Source organism: Heterocephalus glaber, unplaced genomic scaffold (assembly GCF_053883595.1).
Source record: "Heterocephalus glaber isolate CG9 unplaced genomic scaffold, H.glaber_assembly_v1.0 deba00001665, whole genome shotgun sequence".
In the NCBI taxonomy this organism is placed as follows: Eukaryota; Metazoa; Chordata; class Mammalia; order Rodentia; family Bathyergidae; genus Heterocephalus; species Heterocephalus glaber.
Genome location: NW_028258405.1, coordinates 26,699 through 41,590, shown reverse-complemented (window position 1 = coordinate 41,590; position 14,892 = coordinate 26,699). Strand labels below are relative to the sequence as shown.

Below are 14,892 nucleotides of genomic sequence, written 5' to 3'. Positions count from 1 at the left end.
TACATAGGCAAAAATCACTTTAATGGTTAAATAAAATATAAAAAATGTTAAGTATATGCTTTTCAGGATACATGCAGAATTACCTGAAACAAAGCAGCATCCCGTTCTTCTATCACAGCATTCATTTCTTCTGCAGTTATTCTCTTTTTACATTCCTTGGTCTTGTAGATTCTATCCACAATTATAGCTCCATTCTTCTGAATAGCTATCCCTGTGTCTGCATTGTTTATTCTGTTCAGTAATTCCTGTAATGTCTACCAACACCATTATATGTTAGTCAGACATGAAGTTTTAATATATTTTATTTAATATAGGGTTTTAATTAATAGGCACATGTGAATTGTAAATTGACTGAGTGAAGTTATTGAATTTTCATATTGCAGCAAAGATGTACATTATTAGTGTGTCAATTCTTCTTTTTCCCACATCTTAGTTCTTGAAACCCACTCAATTGAACTTAAGCCTCTAAGATATAAGACTGACATCAAGAAATCTCCTCAGAGAATGGCTTACCATGTCATTTTCTTCAGGGTTAATATTTTCTAGCCTAGAAAAAAGAGACACAGAAAGCCTGATCAGTAGCATTTCCTTAGTGCAGCAAAATGAGTTCGCTTTTTAAATCTTTAGAACTAGTCGTTCGACTAGTCTTTAGAGTCAACCATGACACTGAACATATTAAAGTGCCACCTGCTCGACTCCATCTTTCAATAATGCTCTATATCTTCTGCACTGACTTCAGACTGTTAAGTTATTAATGTTTACTGCTATATATGACTACAAGGATCAATTGTTCATATGTGCTTAGATGAAGAAAGTTCCCCAGTGATAGAAGCACTCACACTCATCATTATATTTATTCCTAGACTTTCAATTCTTATCACAAACTGTATTCCCTCTCTTTTGGACACCATCACAAGTAAAACATGGCAAGTATTTTTATTACAAAGTTTAACTATGTTCCCTCAAAAGCAATGACAAATAATTACACTAAATCTAACCTGAGAATCACTATTTGTTAAAACAAATATACTACATAGAAAGGCTGACCAAAATTGGACCACTCTTTCAGATGACTGTTTTCTTGTTTTCACATATGAAATTATTCAACTAAAATACAAAGAAAATAAATTGGTTTCCCTTATAAATGCATTTTGTCTCATAAGAGGCATAGTACTTATAGATGAAGGAAATGCATTAAAGGGAAAGAAAGAAGTTCTGAACAACATCTGAGAATATGCCTATAATTTAGGCAACCACAAAATTGAATAAATTAATAGAAAATCTATGATGGATATTAGTGGAATTATATACATTCTAGACACAATCTCAATTATTTTGAAAATATACTAAAAAGTTAAGATATCCAAGTTACTGTTTTCAGAAAGTATTCTTTTGACTTATACTAAGTGGTTTACTTTGCTCACTCATGATCCATATATCAGACTTAAAATGTTAGATTCACCAAAAACCAGTTCAAATTCATGTATCAGAAAACGACAAACCATTACATGTTATATATTTTGAGGGGCAATCACACAAATTATAAAGTGCAAATTCTAAATTTTTAGCTTGCTATAATAATATACAAACCTAGGAATTCAAAAATTGGTTGAGGGGGGAGTCTTGAATAATATTAAAGGCTAAAGCAACTGTCATTCACTGTTGTCCAAAATATGGTTTTCTGCATTTGGAAGAACTTACATAGGTTTTTTTTCTTTTGAAAATGGCGTGAGGACCAAGACATGGCAGGAGGGAGGGTTGAAAGGGAAGGGGATGTAAAAAAAAATTAAGATGTTGTTATATACATGTACCTCCTTCCCAATAATGAATGTAATTGTTATGTACTGTAAACATATACTAATAAAAATATTTTTAAAAATAAAATAAAAGAATCTAAATCTTGCGTAAACTCTAAATTATACCCACTACAGTCTAACTTGACAAAGTCATGATAATTAGTAAGAATTTTGCTGATGTAAATGTCTCCAAGCTCAAGTATTGATTGATTTTCTATACGAGGCAAATTCTGACTGACAATCTTGCACTTGCACTCTAAGTGAAAAGACCCATGCATGAAATGTCACATTTCTTGATTTATCCCTCAATCAGTCAGTTTCACCTTTTTCCTTTCTGAACCTATAGTGAGTCACCTTGTTCAATAGTAAGAAGAAAAACCCTAACCTCAAAGAACAAAGAACTACTGATCAGTGAATCAGAAAATTCTGACTTGTTTGCTTTTATTCTCATTTTTACACAGTGCCAAAATTAATGTTTTTTAAAAAACCTAAGAATAAAAGAGACTGAAGAAAGATGTCAACATCTCAGGAGATCAAATGTACATACACAAGTATGTGTACATTTGTATTTGTGACTCATTTTAACTTGTTGGATCCTTATTTTTTTCCTAGTCTTACACAGAAGCCAAAAAGAAAGAAAAAAAGCAAGCATTGGAAATTCAAGAGGTAAAGGGAAGGCAAACAAACAGTTGAATAAGATGAGATACACACTATAATAGAGAGATACTAAGTAGGTCAGAAGCGGCAAAGGAGATGGGGAAAAAAGACACAGAATTTGAAGATCACAGGAGGGAAGATATAAGGAACAGAAATAATTTATATAATTACATTTTATATTTAATCCTTCCAAATATGTCCTTGAGTAAAGTAAAACTTAGTTATGAACTAAGTCTAAAATTTAGCCTAAAGTGATCTCTTGAAAGTTCCAAAGCTACAGACTCAACTGAAGAGAAAGGAACCTCCACAGTAGCATATAACATTATGCTGATATCTACTCCTTTTGTTGTTGTTTTTGGTTAATATAAATGGCCTTTCTTAATTCCCACCCATCTGTTCTCCTAGACTATAATACAGTAGAAGCTCCTTTATAAACTGTTTCTAGGAACAAATAATCCTTGTACCAATTAATACTGTTTCAAGTATCTGTTTACTTATTTAGATCATGTTTTTTTTTTTTGGTACCGGGGATCGAACTCGGGTCCTTGAGCTTGCGCAGCAGGCAATGAAACCACTGAGCTAAATTCCCGGCCCTAGATCATGTTCTTTAAACTGGGGTCATAATGCTGAAACTCGCCAGCAACTAGCACTGTACCTGATATTAGTACATATTCAATAAATATTTATGGAATTGATTAATTGAAAGAAAAAGTTGAGGATTGCGTGTTTTTCTTTTCTCTCATTCCCATTCCTCTCTTAACACAAATGCTACAGAGAACAAAATGAAAATGGCTCTGCCTGAAGAAACACTAATTTCAATACACAGTCATAAAAAGTGTAAAAATAAATGTACAAATTCAAGAAGATATGCAATGGAGGATAAAACATTAGGAAGAAAGACAGGATTTGTTAAGATATATCAGCTGAGAGACAGAATGAACAAAACTAAGATCGATGTAATAGGTTTTCTAAGAAAGAAGTTTTGGTTCGGATATGTAAGTAGTTGGTTGAGTCACTGATCAAGATAGGGGATTAAGGAAGAAGATAAGGTTTTAAGAATGAATGAATAAATTTCATTTTATATGTGCTAAATTTGAGTGGCCTTAGTAAATCTGAGGTACATAATTCTAACAATGTGACTTTATTGACTTTGAGTCTTTAGTCAAGTATCAAGTGCCCAAATCTTTTCCATCTTTGAACATTAATATCTTCTACCTCAAGAGTTGTGATGCTGGATGAAAAATTGATTTGTCATCTTTGGCAGAGTAAACTGATTTTTTAAAAAAAACAGAAAAATCTATGTAGAAGCAAATCTTATGAGTAGAATGGGTGACTGACTACGTAACAGAATCAGTGAACATAATTATATTAGAGCATTATTTAGCTGCAGATAAACTGAACATAAGAGTATATACAAATCCTCAAAGAAGATTTCTAAACTTTAAAAACTATTTATTGCAATATAATATGTATTTGTACATCGTTATGAGGTGCAGTAGAAACAAAAGGCAAATCAGAAAAATAACTCCATCGATCCATAGCAAAAGAAACTCAAAAAATTTCATAAACACGTGGAAATTGAACAACACACTTCTGAATAACCAATGGGTCACAGAGGAAATTAAAGAAGAAATCAGACAGTTCCTTCAATTAAATGACAATGACAATACAACATATCAGAAACTATGGGACACAAAGAAAGCAGTCTTATGAGGGAAATTCAAAGCAGTGAATACGCATATTAGGAAAACAGAAGGAGCCCAATTAAACAACCTGATGCTGAACCTCAAGCTTCTAGAAAAAGAAGAGCAGGACAACCCCAAAGCTCATACAAGGGAGGAAATTATAAAGATCAGAGGAGAAATCAATGCAATGGAGACTAAGAGAATGATACAAAAAAATCAATGAAGCCAAGAGTTGGTTCTTCGAAAGAATCACAAAATTGACAAACCTTTAGCCAACCTTATCAGAAAAAGGAAAGAAAAGGCCCAAATCCATGCAATTAGGAATGAAAAGGGTGAAATTACAACAGACCCAGCAGAAATCCAGAGGATCATCAATACCTACTTCCAGAACCTATATGCCAATAAGATGGACAACACAGAAGAAATGGACAGATTCCTAGATACATATGAATTACCAAAGTTGAACGAAGAAGACCTAAAAATTCTAATCAACCCAACATCAACCAGTGAAATTGAAAATGTAATTAAAAACTTATCAACTAAGAAAAGCCCGGGCCCCATGGCTTCACTACTGAATTCTACAAGACATTTAGAGAGGAACTGCTGCCACTACTGTTTAAACTCTTCAGTGAAATTGAAAGAGAAGCAATACTCCCAAATTCATTCCTGGAAGCAAGCATCACCTTGATCCCCAAAGCAGAGAGAGACCCAAACGAAAAGGAGAACTATAGGCCAATCTCACTAATGAACATTGATGCAAAAATCCTTAATAAGATACTGGCAAACAGAATGCAGAACATCATCAACAAGATCATACACCTTGATCAAGTGGGATTCATCCCAGGGATGCAGGGATGGTTCAATATATGCAAATCAATCAATGTACTACACTATATCAATAGAGCCAAGGACAAAAACTTTATGATTATCTCCATAGATGCAGAAAAAGCATTTCACAAAATCTAACATACATTTATGATAAAAACCCTACAAAAAATTGGAATAGATGGTGTTTACCTCAAACTGATAGAAGCCATCTATGAAAAACCAACAGCCAATATCATACTAAATGGTCAAAAACTGAAATCCTTCACACTAAAATCAGGAACAAGACAAGGATGTTCACTATCACCACTCTTGTTCAATATAGTTCTGGAAACATTAGTCATGGCAATTAGACAAGAGAATGAAATAAAAGGAATAAAGACAGGAAAGGAAGAAGTCAAATTGTCATTATTTGCAGATGACATGATACTCTATATAGAAGACCCCAAAAACTCCACCAAAAGTCTTCTAGACTTAATAACCAAATTCAGTCAAGTAGCTGGTTACAAGGTCAACACACAAAAATCAATAGCTTTCCTCTACACCAATGACAGACTCACTGAGAGAAAAATAGGGCAAATAATTCCTTTCACAATAGCATTCAAAAAACTGAAATACCTAGGAATCAACCTAACAAAAGAAATCAAAGACCTCTTCTCTGAAAACTATAGCACTCTGAAAAGAGAGATAGAAGAGGATATAAGAAAATGGACAGATATCCCCTGCTCCTGGGTAGGAAGGATTAATATAGTGAAAATGGCCATACTTCCAAAACTGCTATATAGATTTAATGCAATTCCAATTGAGAACCCAGCAGCATACTTCATGGACCTTGAGAAAACAATCCAAAAATTCATTTGGAACAAGAAGAGACCCAGAATAGCAAAAGCAATTCTAGGTAACAGAGACATGGCAGGGGGTATCACAATCCTCAATCTCCAACTATAATACAAAGCTGTGATTAAAAAAACAGCATGGTACTGGCAAAGAAACAGACCTGAGGACCAGTGGAACAGATTAGAAGATACAGAAACAACGCCAGACACACTCGCCCATCTCATCTTTGATCAAGGAGCCAAACACCCTCAGTGGAGGAAAGATAGCCTCTTCAATAAATGGTGCTGGAAAAATTGGGTTTCAACTTGCCAAAGATTAAAATTAGACCTATATCTCTCGCCATGCACTAAAGTCAAAATAGATTAAAGATCTAAATATTAAAATAGAAACTCTGAACCAGTTGGAACAGAGATTAGGTAGAACTCTTGAAGACATCGGTGTAGGAAAAGATTTTTTTAACAAAACCTCAGTTGCCCGTGAACTAGCACAAACAATCAACAAGTGGGATCTCCTCTTATTAAAAAGCTTCTGCACAGCAAGAGAAACCACCAGCAGTGTGAAGAGACAATCCACAATGTGGGAAAAAATCTTCACCTGCTTTTCCTCAGAAAAAGGTCTACTATCTCGAATCTATAAAGAACTTCAAAAGATCAGACCTCCCAAATTTAAAGACCCAATTCAAAAATGGGCATCTGAAATGAAGAGACATTTCTCAGACAAGGAAGTAGAAATAGCAAATAAATACATGAAAAAATGTTCAACATCACTGGTCATTCGAGAGATGCAAATGAAAACAACGCTGAGATTCCACCTCACTCCAGAAAGAATGGCTGCTATCATGAAATCAACCAATAACAAATGCTGGCGGGGCTGTGGGGAAAGAGGAACCCTGCTCCACTGCTGGTGGGAGTGTAGACTGGTGCAACCACTGTGGAAATCAGTATGGAGATACCTCAGAGAACTAGGACTGGAAGTCCCATTTAACCCCGCTCACTATTCCACTGCTGGGGATCTTCCCCAAAGAATTAAAAGAATCATACCACAGTGATATATGTGCACCCATGTTCAAAGCAGCACAGTTTGTGATAGCTAAACCTTGGAAGCAGCCCAAATGCCCATCAACTGGAGACTGGATAAAGAAAATGTGGTTTTTTAAATAAAATGGAGTACTACTCAGCCATAAAAAATTAAAAATTAGAGACATTTATAGCTAAGTGGATGCACATTGAGGTGATACTCTTAAGTGAAATAAATAGGACACATACGTATAAATATCAAATAGTTTCTCTGGTGTGAGAAACTGAAAGTGTAAATAAGGACTGAAATGCATAATAGGTAATGTTAAACAGGAAGAAAAGGGGCAAAGGGGAAGGAAGTGGGAGGGATAGGGGAACGGATAGAAGGGAATGGGATTAATATGAGAAAATGGAAAAATAGCAACAAAATCTTTGTAAATAGGGAGGAATGGAGGGGTTGAAGGGAGGGCTGGGCAAGGGTGAAAAATAAGAACCAAGAGAGATTATGTAAAGGTGCAAATTTCCAATGATGAATGTCATTACATTGTATACCTAAAATGTACCAATGGTTAGAATGAATAATCAATAATGCAAAATAGGAAGAAAAGGTTCAAAGGGGTAGGGGTAGTGGGAGGGGCAGGGGAAAGGAAAGAAGGGAAAGGAAAAATGATGAGAAATGGAAAAAATGGAAATAAAGTCTTTATAAATAGGGAAGGGTGGAGGGGGTGAAGGGAGGGCTAGGAATGGGGAAAAAATAAGAAACAAGATGCATTTTGTAAAGGTACAATTGCCAATGAGAAATGTAATTGTGTTGTATACCTAAAATGTACCAATAAAAGAATTTAACATAAAAAAGAAAAATAACTCCATCTCTTTAAACATCAATCATTTCCATATGTCTAAAGTTTTAAAAGATGCATAACTGAAAATTTAAAAAGGATATATACTTTGAAAGTATATATAAAAAATTTGATTCTAGTAAAGACTTATGCAATATAAACAAATTGATTCTAAAATCTGTATCTAAAGGCAAAGGTACTAACACAGTCAAAAGAATTGTATGTAATAAAGAGCAAGTTTGGAGGACTGAAGTCTGATTTCAAGACTTAATATAAACTCAAGTAATCAAGACTGTCTGATACTGGCAACTGGGTACAGATATATATCAGTGGAACAGAATATCATATCCGCAATATGACCACATAAATATGGCCAACTTATTTTTGACAAAGGGAAAAAGAAATTTAATAGATAAATGATAGTCTTTTCTATAAACTGGAGTAGAATAAAGGAATGTTCACATACAAAATAAAAAAGAATTCCACATATACGTCATACCATTCACAAAATCAACTCCAAATGGATCACAGATATACATGTAAACACAGAGTTTACAAGCTGAAGAAAATATGGGAGAAAATCTGTGTGACTTTTCATTTGGCAATGAGTTTTAGAATCAATACAAAAAGCACAACTATAAAACAAAAAACCAAACAAACTTAAGCCACGTTTTACAAAATTCAAAAGTTGTATTCTGTTAATCATACTGTTAAAAGACTTTTAAAATAGACAAGAGGGCTGGGGATTTAGTGCAGTGGTTTCACCACCTGCCTTGCAAGCACAAGGTCCCAAATTCGATCCCTGGTACCAAAAACAGAACAAAACAAAAAAGGACAAGATATGGAGTGGAAGAAAATATATGCAAACCACTTATCTGCTAAAATGCTTCTATCTAAAATATAAATAACTCTTTTAAACCAAAAGAAAAATATTTAGTATAAAACCTGATCAAACATCTGAATAGACACTTTACAAAAGACAATACACAGATAAAAAACAACATAAAATACGTTCAAAATTAGGTCATCAGGAAAATGTAAATAACATATTGACGTAACTCTACAAACCTATTACAATAGGTATTATCAAATACAAGAAACAACACAAAACAAAAGCAATGGTTCTAAATGTGAGCAAGAATGCAGAGCAACAGGAACTCTAATTCAGTGTTGGTGGTTTCTCATAAAGTTAAAATAGATTTAACACAAGAATCTGTTATCATGCTACTTCATTTACTAAACTGATATGAAAATATTATATTCAGGTAGAACTCTGTACACAAATGCTTATTACAGTTTTATTAAGTACTGTTCAAACTGGAGGCAAGCAAAATATCTTTTATACCACCTGCCTCGCAAGCGCAAGGTCCCAAGTTCAATTCCTGGTACCAAAAAAAAAATAAAAACAGACTTTTATATATATAAATAACCAAACTTTTATATATATAAATAAGTGATGGAATACTATTCAACAAGGAAAAAGAACAAGGTTCAGTTTCTGCATCAGCATACATGTATTCTGATAAGTGAAAGAAGCCAGATTGAAAAGGCAACAGAAGTATAATTTTACTCATATGACATTCCAGGCAATGAAAAACTATTAGTTGCAGAAAACATGTCAGTTGATGCCACAGGTTTGAAGAAACAGTGAGTAGGTTTGACTAGAGGAAGGACCGGGGATATTTAAGTGGTGGGATTACTCTGGATACATGACATTATGCATTTACTGAAACCCACAGAACTTATGTCTGTAACACAGAGTGAACTTTAATACATACAAATAAAATATAAGCAGGAGGTCAAAGGATCATAAGATAGAATGCAGACTATGATAAAACTACATTTAAAAAAATTTGGCATAACCTCACTTCAAGAGGTAGAGTTGGGGGAATGAAGACAACTAAGTAAGATTGGGAACTGTAAGGCTACAGGAACTGCACACAGAGTAAAATCTCATGGAAGCATGTGTTAATGGCTCTGAAAAATGCATAATATATACTGTAGATGAACAAATAGGTAAATTGATGGTGTTTGGTGGGAGCAAGGTTTCTCATGGTTGAGAGAGATGAGGAAAGGGGGAAACTATAATGAACTGTTATACTAGATTAGATTTCAAAATAAACGAATGTTCAGTTGAATATAGGTATAGTTATACTAGTATACACACACATGCAGTAATTAGTATTCACACATTTCCTACTTCAGAGAGAAATCATGAGTATTCGCACTCCAGAAACAAAGGGCACACCTGGCATCCAGATCTTTATTTCTAATACCATTTTATAATATGAAGAAATAAAACCCTTGGAGGAATGGTTGGTTCTAGAGGTGAGGACTACCTGTACAAATTTCTATGCAACGTGACCCTCAAGTATCTTCTAAGTGCTAATGTCTAAATTACTTTCTTGTAGTTGGCACAAAATACCCAACAACCACAACTTAAAGAAGGACAGAACTATTTGGGCTCATATTTTCAGTCCACGGTCAGCAGGCTACAAGTGAGAAATAGCATGGTGGAAGGATCTGGCAGCATAAAGCTTCTCATATCATGGTGGTAAGGAAGCAGGACAGAAAAGAGGAACCAAGGAAGAAGCTATAATCCTTCCAGTTCATGTCCCTAGTGACCTGACTAAATAGGATCCCCCTCCTGACAGCACATTCAGCTGCTTAACTCATTAATAGACTGGGACACCACTGATTATAGTGTCCCAATGATACAACTACCTTTCCAAAGCCCTGCTGAGTGTAGGAGAGTTTTCAGGATCATTCTAGATATAAACCATAATATTCTGCCCTTGGCCCCCAGAAGACCTGCATGCATCTCTTTACACAAAATACGTATCTAAGAGTCACCGCAGTTTTAACAGTTCCAGCACTGCTGAGAAGTCCAAGTCCAATGTCCCCTCTGAGACTCGAGGTAAACCCTTAAATGTAAGCCCCTGTAAAATTTTTTTAAAAAGTTAAACACTTCCAACATACGATGGCACAGGGTAAACATTCTCATTCAAAAGGGAGAAAGAATAGAAAGGAGTGTGACCAAAGCAAGACCAAAACCCATTTGGGCAAGCATTATACCTTGTAGGTCTGTGCCAAGAATCCAGGGTAAGGTGTGGCAAGATGTGAGCTTAAAAGGGCTTGGGTGGATACATTCCTATAACACTGCCAGTTGCAGCCCTCGTGGTCTTTCTTGAGGATGTTTTCTCCCTCCTTGTCATTGTTTTTCTCAGCAGACATTCTATGTTCTTGGCATCTCCAACTTCCTGTGGCCTCTACTGTACTTTTGGCTTCACTCTCACAGTTTCCCACAGCACCCTTTCAGAGGCATGCTGTGTCTCCCAGGCTTTCTGAAATACAGGCAGAAGGCTCCCTGACCCCACAACTCTGACATTCTGCAAGCCTGTAAAACCAGGACCATATGGATGATGCCAAGGCTTGTGCCACTTCAGGCAGTAGCTAATCCCCCTTGTATCCTTGCTATAGAGGCCTTGAGTAAGCTGGGTTTCCTCAGCCTCTCTTAACAAAGCAGTCTTTCACTCTTGCATCTTTAAACCAGCAAAAGGTGAGATCTTATGGATTCCTGAGATGCTTTCAAGCCAGCTTTCCTATTGTCCCAATGAAAAGCACTTGGCTTCTTTGTAATGTCAATCTTTTCAGCAATCATGCTGTCCATGGCCCCAACTTTGCAAGTGACTCCTTTCTAAAAGTCAAAACTGGAAACTTTCTATATCTTTCCCCCCATCTTCTGTTCTTTGTTCTCAATGTAGACCTGGCTGAAAGCTATTACCAGTACCCAAGCCACAGCTGAACATTGGGTTCCCACTTCTCTGATAATAAAATCTGTCCCAGTCACTTTCATTGATACTGGGTCGTAATATTTGACACCCACAACTTAAAGGAGGAGAGATGAGCTGGGGATATAGCTTCATGGTAGCATATTAGCCTACCATTCATGAAGCTCGGGTTCAATCCCAGCAACACATAAAAAAAAATGTTTTTAGTCAATGGGGAGTAGGCTACAAGGGAGAATGGAATGTTGGAAGGGTGTGGCAAGAGGAAAGCTGCTCCTGCCATGGTAGCCAGGAAGCAGGAGAGAAGGAAGAAGCCAAACAGGGAGATACACCCTTTGGATTATACCCGCTGTGACCTGCCCTCAACAAAGGCCATACCTCCTGGCACACTCAGCCACCAAATTCATAACTATGGGACCCCCATGATCCAATCATCTTCCAAAATACCTGCATATGAGAGTTTTGGATGACATTCTAAATATAAGCCAAAAGAGCTAGAAAAAAAGAAATATTCAAAAATTAAAAAGATGGAGATATGCCAAAGTCATAGCGGAGCTAACCTGAAGATTTCAACAGGCAAAGATGGAACAATTCAAACAACAAAATAAATAATACAGTATTAGATTATAATCAGAAATATTACATGAGTGTCATTGAGACCATATTGAAATAAAAATATAATTAAATAGAAGAGACAGATCTCCTATTACAAAGAATTACAAATAATTTACATACAACATATTTTCTCCTGTAGGTTACATTAGTCAGCTTTACATTACTATAACAAATACCTAAGATAATCAATTTATATAGAGAAAAGGTTTATTTTGGTTCATACTGCTTCAGTCCGTCATCACTTGGCCCAATAATTTTGGACCGGGCCTATGGTAAGACTGTACATCATGGTAGAAGTACCTGGTAGAACAAAATCATTTAGAGTAGTATCTCAGTTCACAAATTTAATCTGTTCTATGATTTTGGAAAAGATGGTCATATTTGTGTTTGTGTGGGAAAGATGGCTGCGATCATGTTTGTCATTCAATGCAGAGTGTGCAAACAAAAACAAAATTTTGCCACACTTCTGTTTGCAAACCAAATTGTACCTTGTGGCCAGGAAACAAATGACAGCAAGATGAAGGGGTCAGAGTCCCACTATCGTCTTCAAGGGCATGTCCCAAAATGACATCAAGATTTGCCATTAGCTTCTACCTCTTGAAGGTTCTATCACTTCCCACGGTGACACCACTCTGGGGCTTAAGCCTTTCACATGGGCCTTTGTGAGAACATTCAAGATCCAAATTATAGTAGAGGTAGAGATCAAAAAACTCCTACCCACATTCTTGAGTATGGACTGCACTTATCAATTTGCTTACAAGAAGTAGAGTGTGAAAAATGAAATAGAAATAATTTTACAGTGGAGAAATATAGAACATTGACCTTGACCAAGTTAGTCTTGGTAAATCACACTGACAGAACTAAAAATATTCCAGACACAGTATAATCATCATGCAAAAAAGGCAAGATCATAATAAAAAAGAAAAGAAAAATCAAGGTGCTATAATTTGAATGTTTTCTCCCTTCAAAATTCATATTGAAATTTGTCAGTCACATTATTGAGACATGACTTTCTAGAAAGTGATAAGGCCATGAGGGCTCTACCTTTTCACTGATTCTTTTTGTCCTTCTGCTTTCCTCCATTTAATCATGTACATATCAGTAAGGTCCTTGGCAAATGTTGGCCTTTTGTTCTTGGAGCTCCCAGCCTCCAGAACCAAATAACCAATAAATTTCTGGTCATTACAAATCACCCAGTCACAACCAGGCATGGTGTTGTAGGCCTGTAATTCTAGTTACTAGGGAGGCTGAGGTTGGAGGATTCCAAGTTTGAGGCCAACCAAGCAACTTAAGAAAACCCTATCTCACACCAGAAAAATTATTTGGTATTTACACCTGTGTGTCCTATTTATTTCACTTAAGCATATGGCCTCAATATGCACCTATTTAGCTATAAATGTCTCTAGTTTTTATGGCTGAGTAGTACTCCATTTTATAAAAAAAAACAAACCCACATCTTCTTTATCCAGTTTCCAGTTGACGGGCACTTGGGCTGTTTCCAAGCTTTAGCTATTACAAACTGTGCCACTATAAACATGGGTGCACATATGTCGCTGTGGTGTGATTCTTTTAATTCTTTTGGGAAGATACCCAGCAGGGGGATAGCTGGGTCAAATGAGAAACTGGAAGTGTAAATAAGAATTAAAATGATTAAAATGAATAATTGATAATTTGAAATAGGAAGAAAAGGTCCAAAGGGGTAGGGGAAGTGGGAGGGGAAGGGGAAAGGAAAGAAGGGAAAGGAAAAATTATGAGAAAAGGAAAAAACAGAAACAATCTTTGTAAATAGGGAAGGGTGGAGGGGGTGAAGACAGGTAATGGGGAAAAAATAAGAACCAAGATACATCATGTACAGATACAAGGACCCAATGATAAATGTAAATGTACTGTATACCTAAAATGTACTGAAAAAAGAATTTAAGGAAAAAAATACAAAAAGAAAAGAAGAGAAAACCCTATCTCAAACTAAATAAAAGGAAAAGGGCTAGGAGTGTAGTTTGGTGGCACAGTGCTTGCCTAGCACGTGAAAGGCACTGGGTTTAATTCCTAACATGGCAAACACACACACACACACACACACACACACACACACACACAAACACCCTAGTTTCAGTTATTCTGTTAGAGCCACACAGACAGATTTAAAATGAAATGCAGAAAACTCTCCATTAGTGGTTTGCATTTTAGAAGAGTACATAAAGAACATGAATTCAATAAAACAAAATACACAGCGAAGATGCTAAAACAAAAGAATGAAGTGAAAAGGAAAAAAGCTATTTGAAAATAAAATTCAGTGACTGAGGGATTCCACATAATAAAGAATCTGGGAAAAAAAACCACCATCTATGATCAAAGTTCCAGTAATTCAATTCTTTTTAATATAAAAGTATGATTAAACAACAGAGGGCACTTTGGTTACAGGAACTAATTTTACAAATGTGTTTGAAGTAATGCTAATTTAAAAAAATGTTTTAAAGTCTTTATTTCTTATCTGTTAGTCAAATGATACTACTTAATTGAAATACTCCATGAGGAAAGTTTGATAACTTTTAATACCGTAATATTTCTCAGTTTCTTTTCCTAAAATTAGAAGGGTCTTTCAGGAATTAATATTTCTTATTGAGAGAAAATATTTCATGATTCAAGATTTTCTTCAGTTTTATTTTAGCTATTACTCTGAAATTAAAGTAACACACAGCACTTGCAGGGAGCATGTGGTAGAGGAAGGTGCTTATGTTAAGGTGACTGGGAAGAGGCTGGGGAGGGGAGGAAGGGGTTGGGGCCCCAATATCCCCTTTAAGGGCATGACCTGCTGAGCTAACTTCCACCTACTA

General features: G+C 35.7%; 1 protein-coding gene across 4 annotated transcripts in view; it reads right to left on the bottom strand.

Annotated features, from left to right (window-relative positions):
• LOC147822295 (mirror-image polydactyly gene 1 protein-like) overlaps positions 1-14,892 on the bottom strand; it is a 38,188-nt gene continuing 23,296 nt past the window's right edge. For 3 of the 4 annotated variants that reach the window (XM_087197295.1, XM_087197293.1, XM_087197294.1), the window contains 2 exons: positions 514-547; positions 1-254 (listed from right to left, as the gene is read on the bottom strand). In XM_087197295.1, coding sequence (XP_087053421.1) covers positions 63-254; positions 514-547 — 226 coding nt within the window. In that variant the 3' untranslated portion in view covers positions 1-62. Of the gene's footprint in view, positions 255-513; positions 548-10,730; positions 11,000-14,892 lie in introns of all 4 variants that reach the window. The other variant, XR_015445830.1, reaches the window with a different exon arrangement.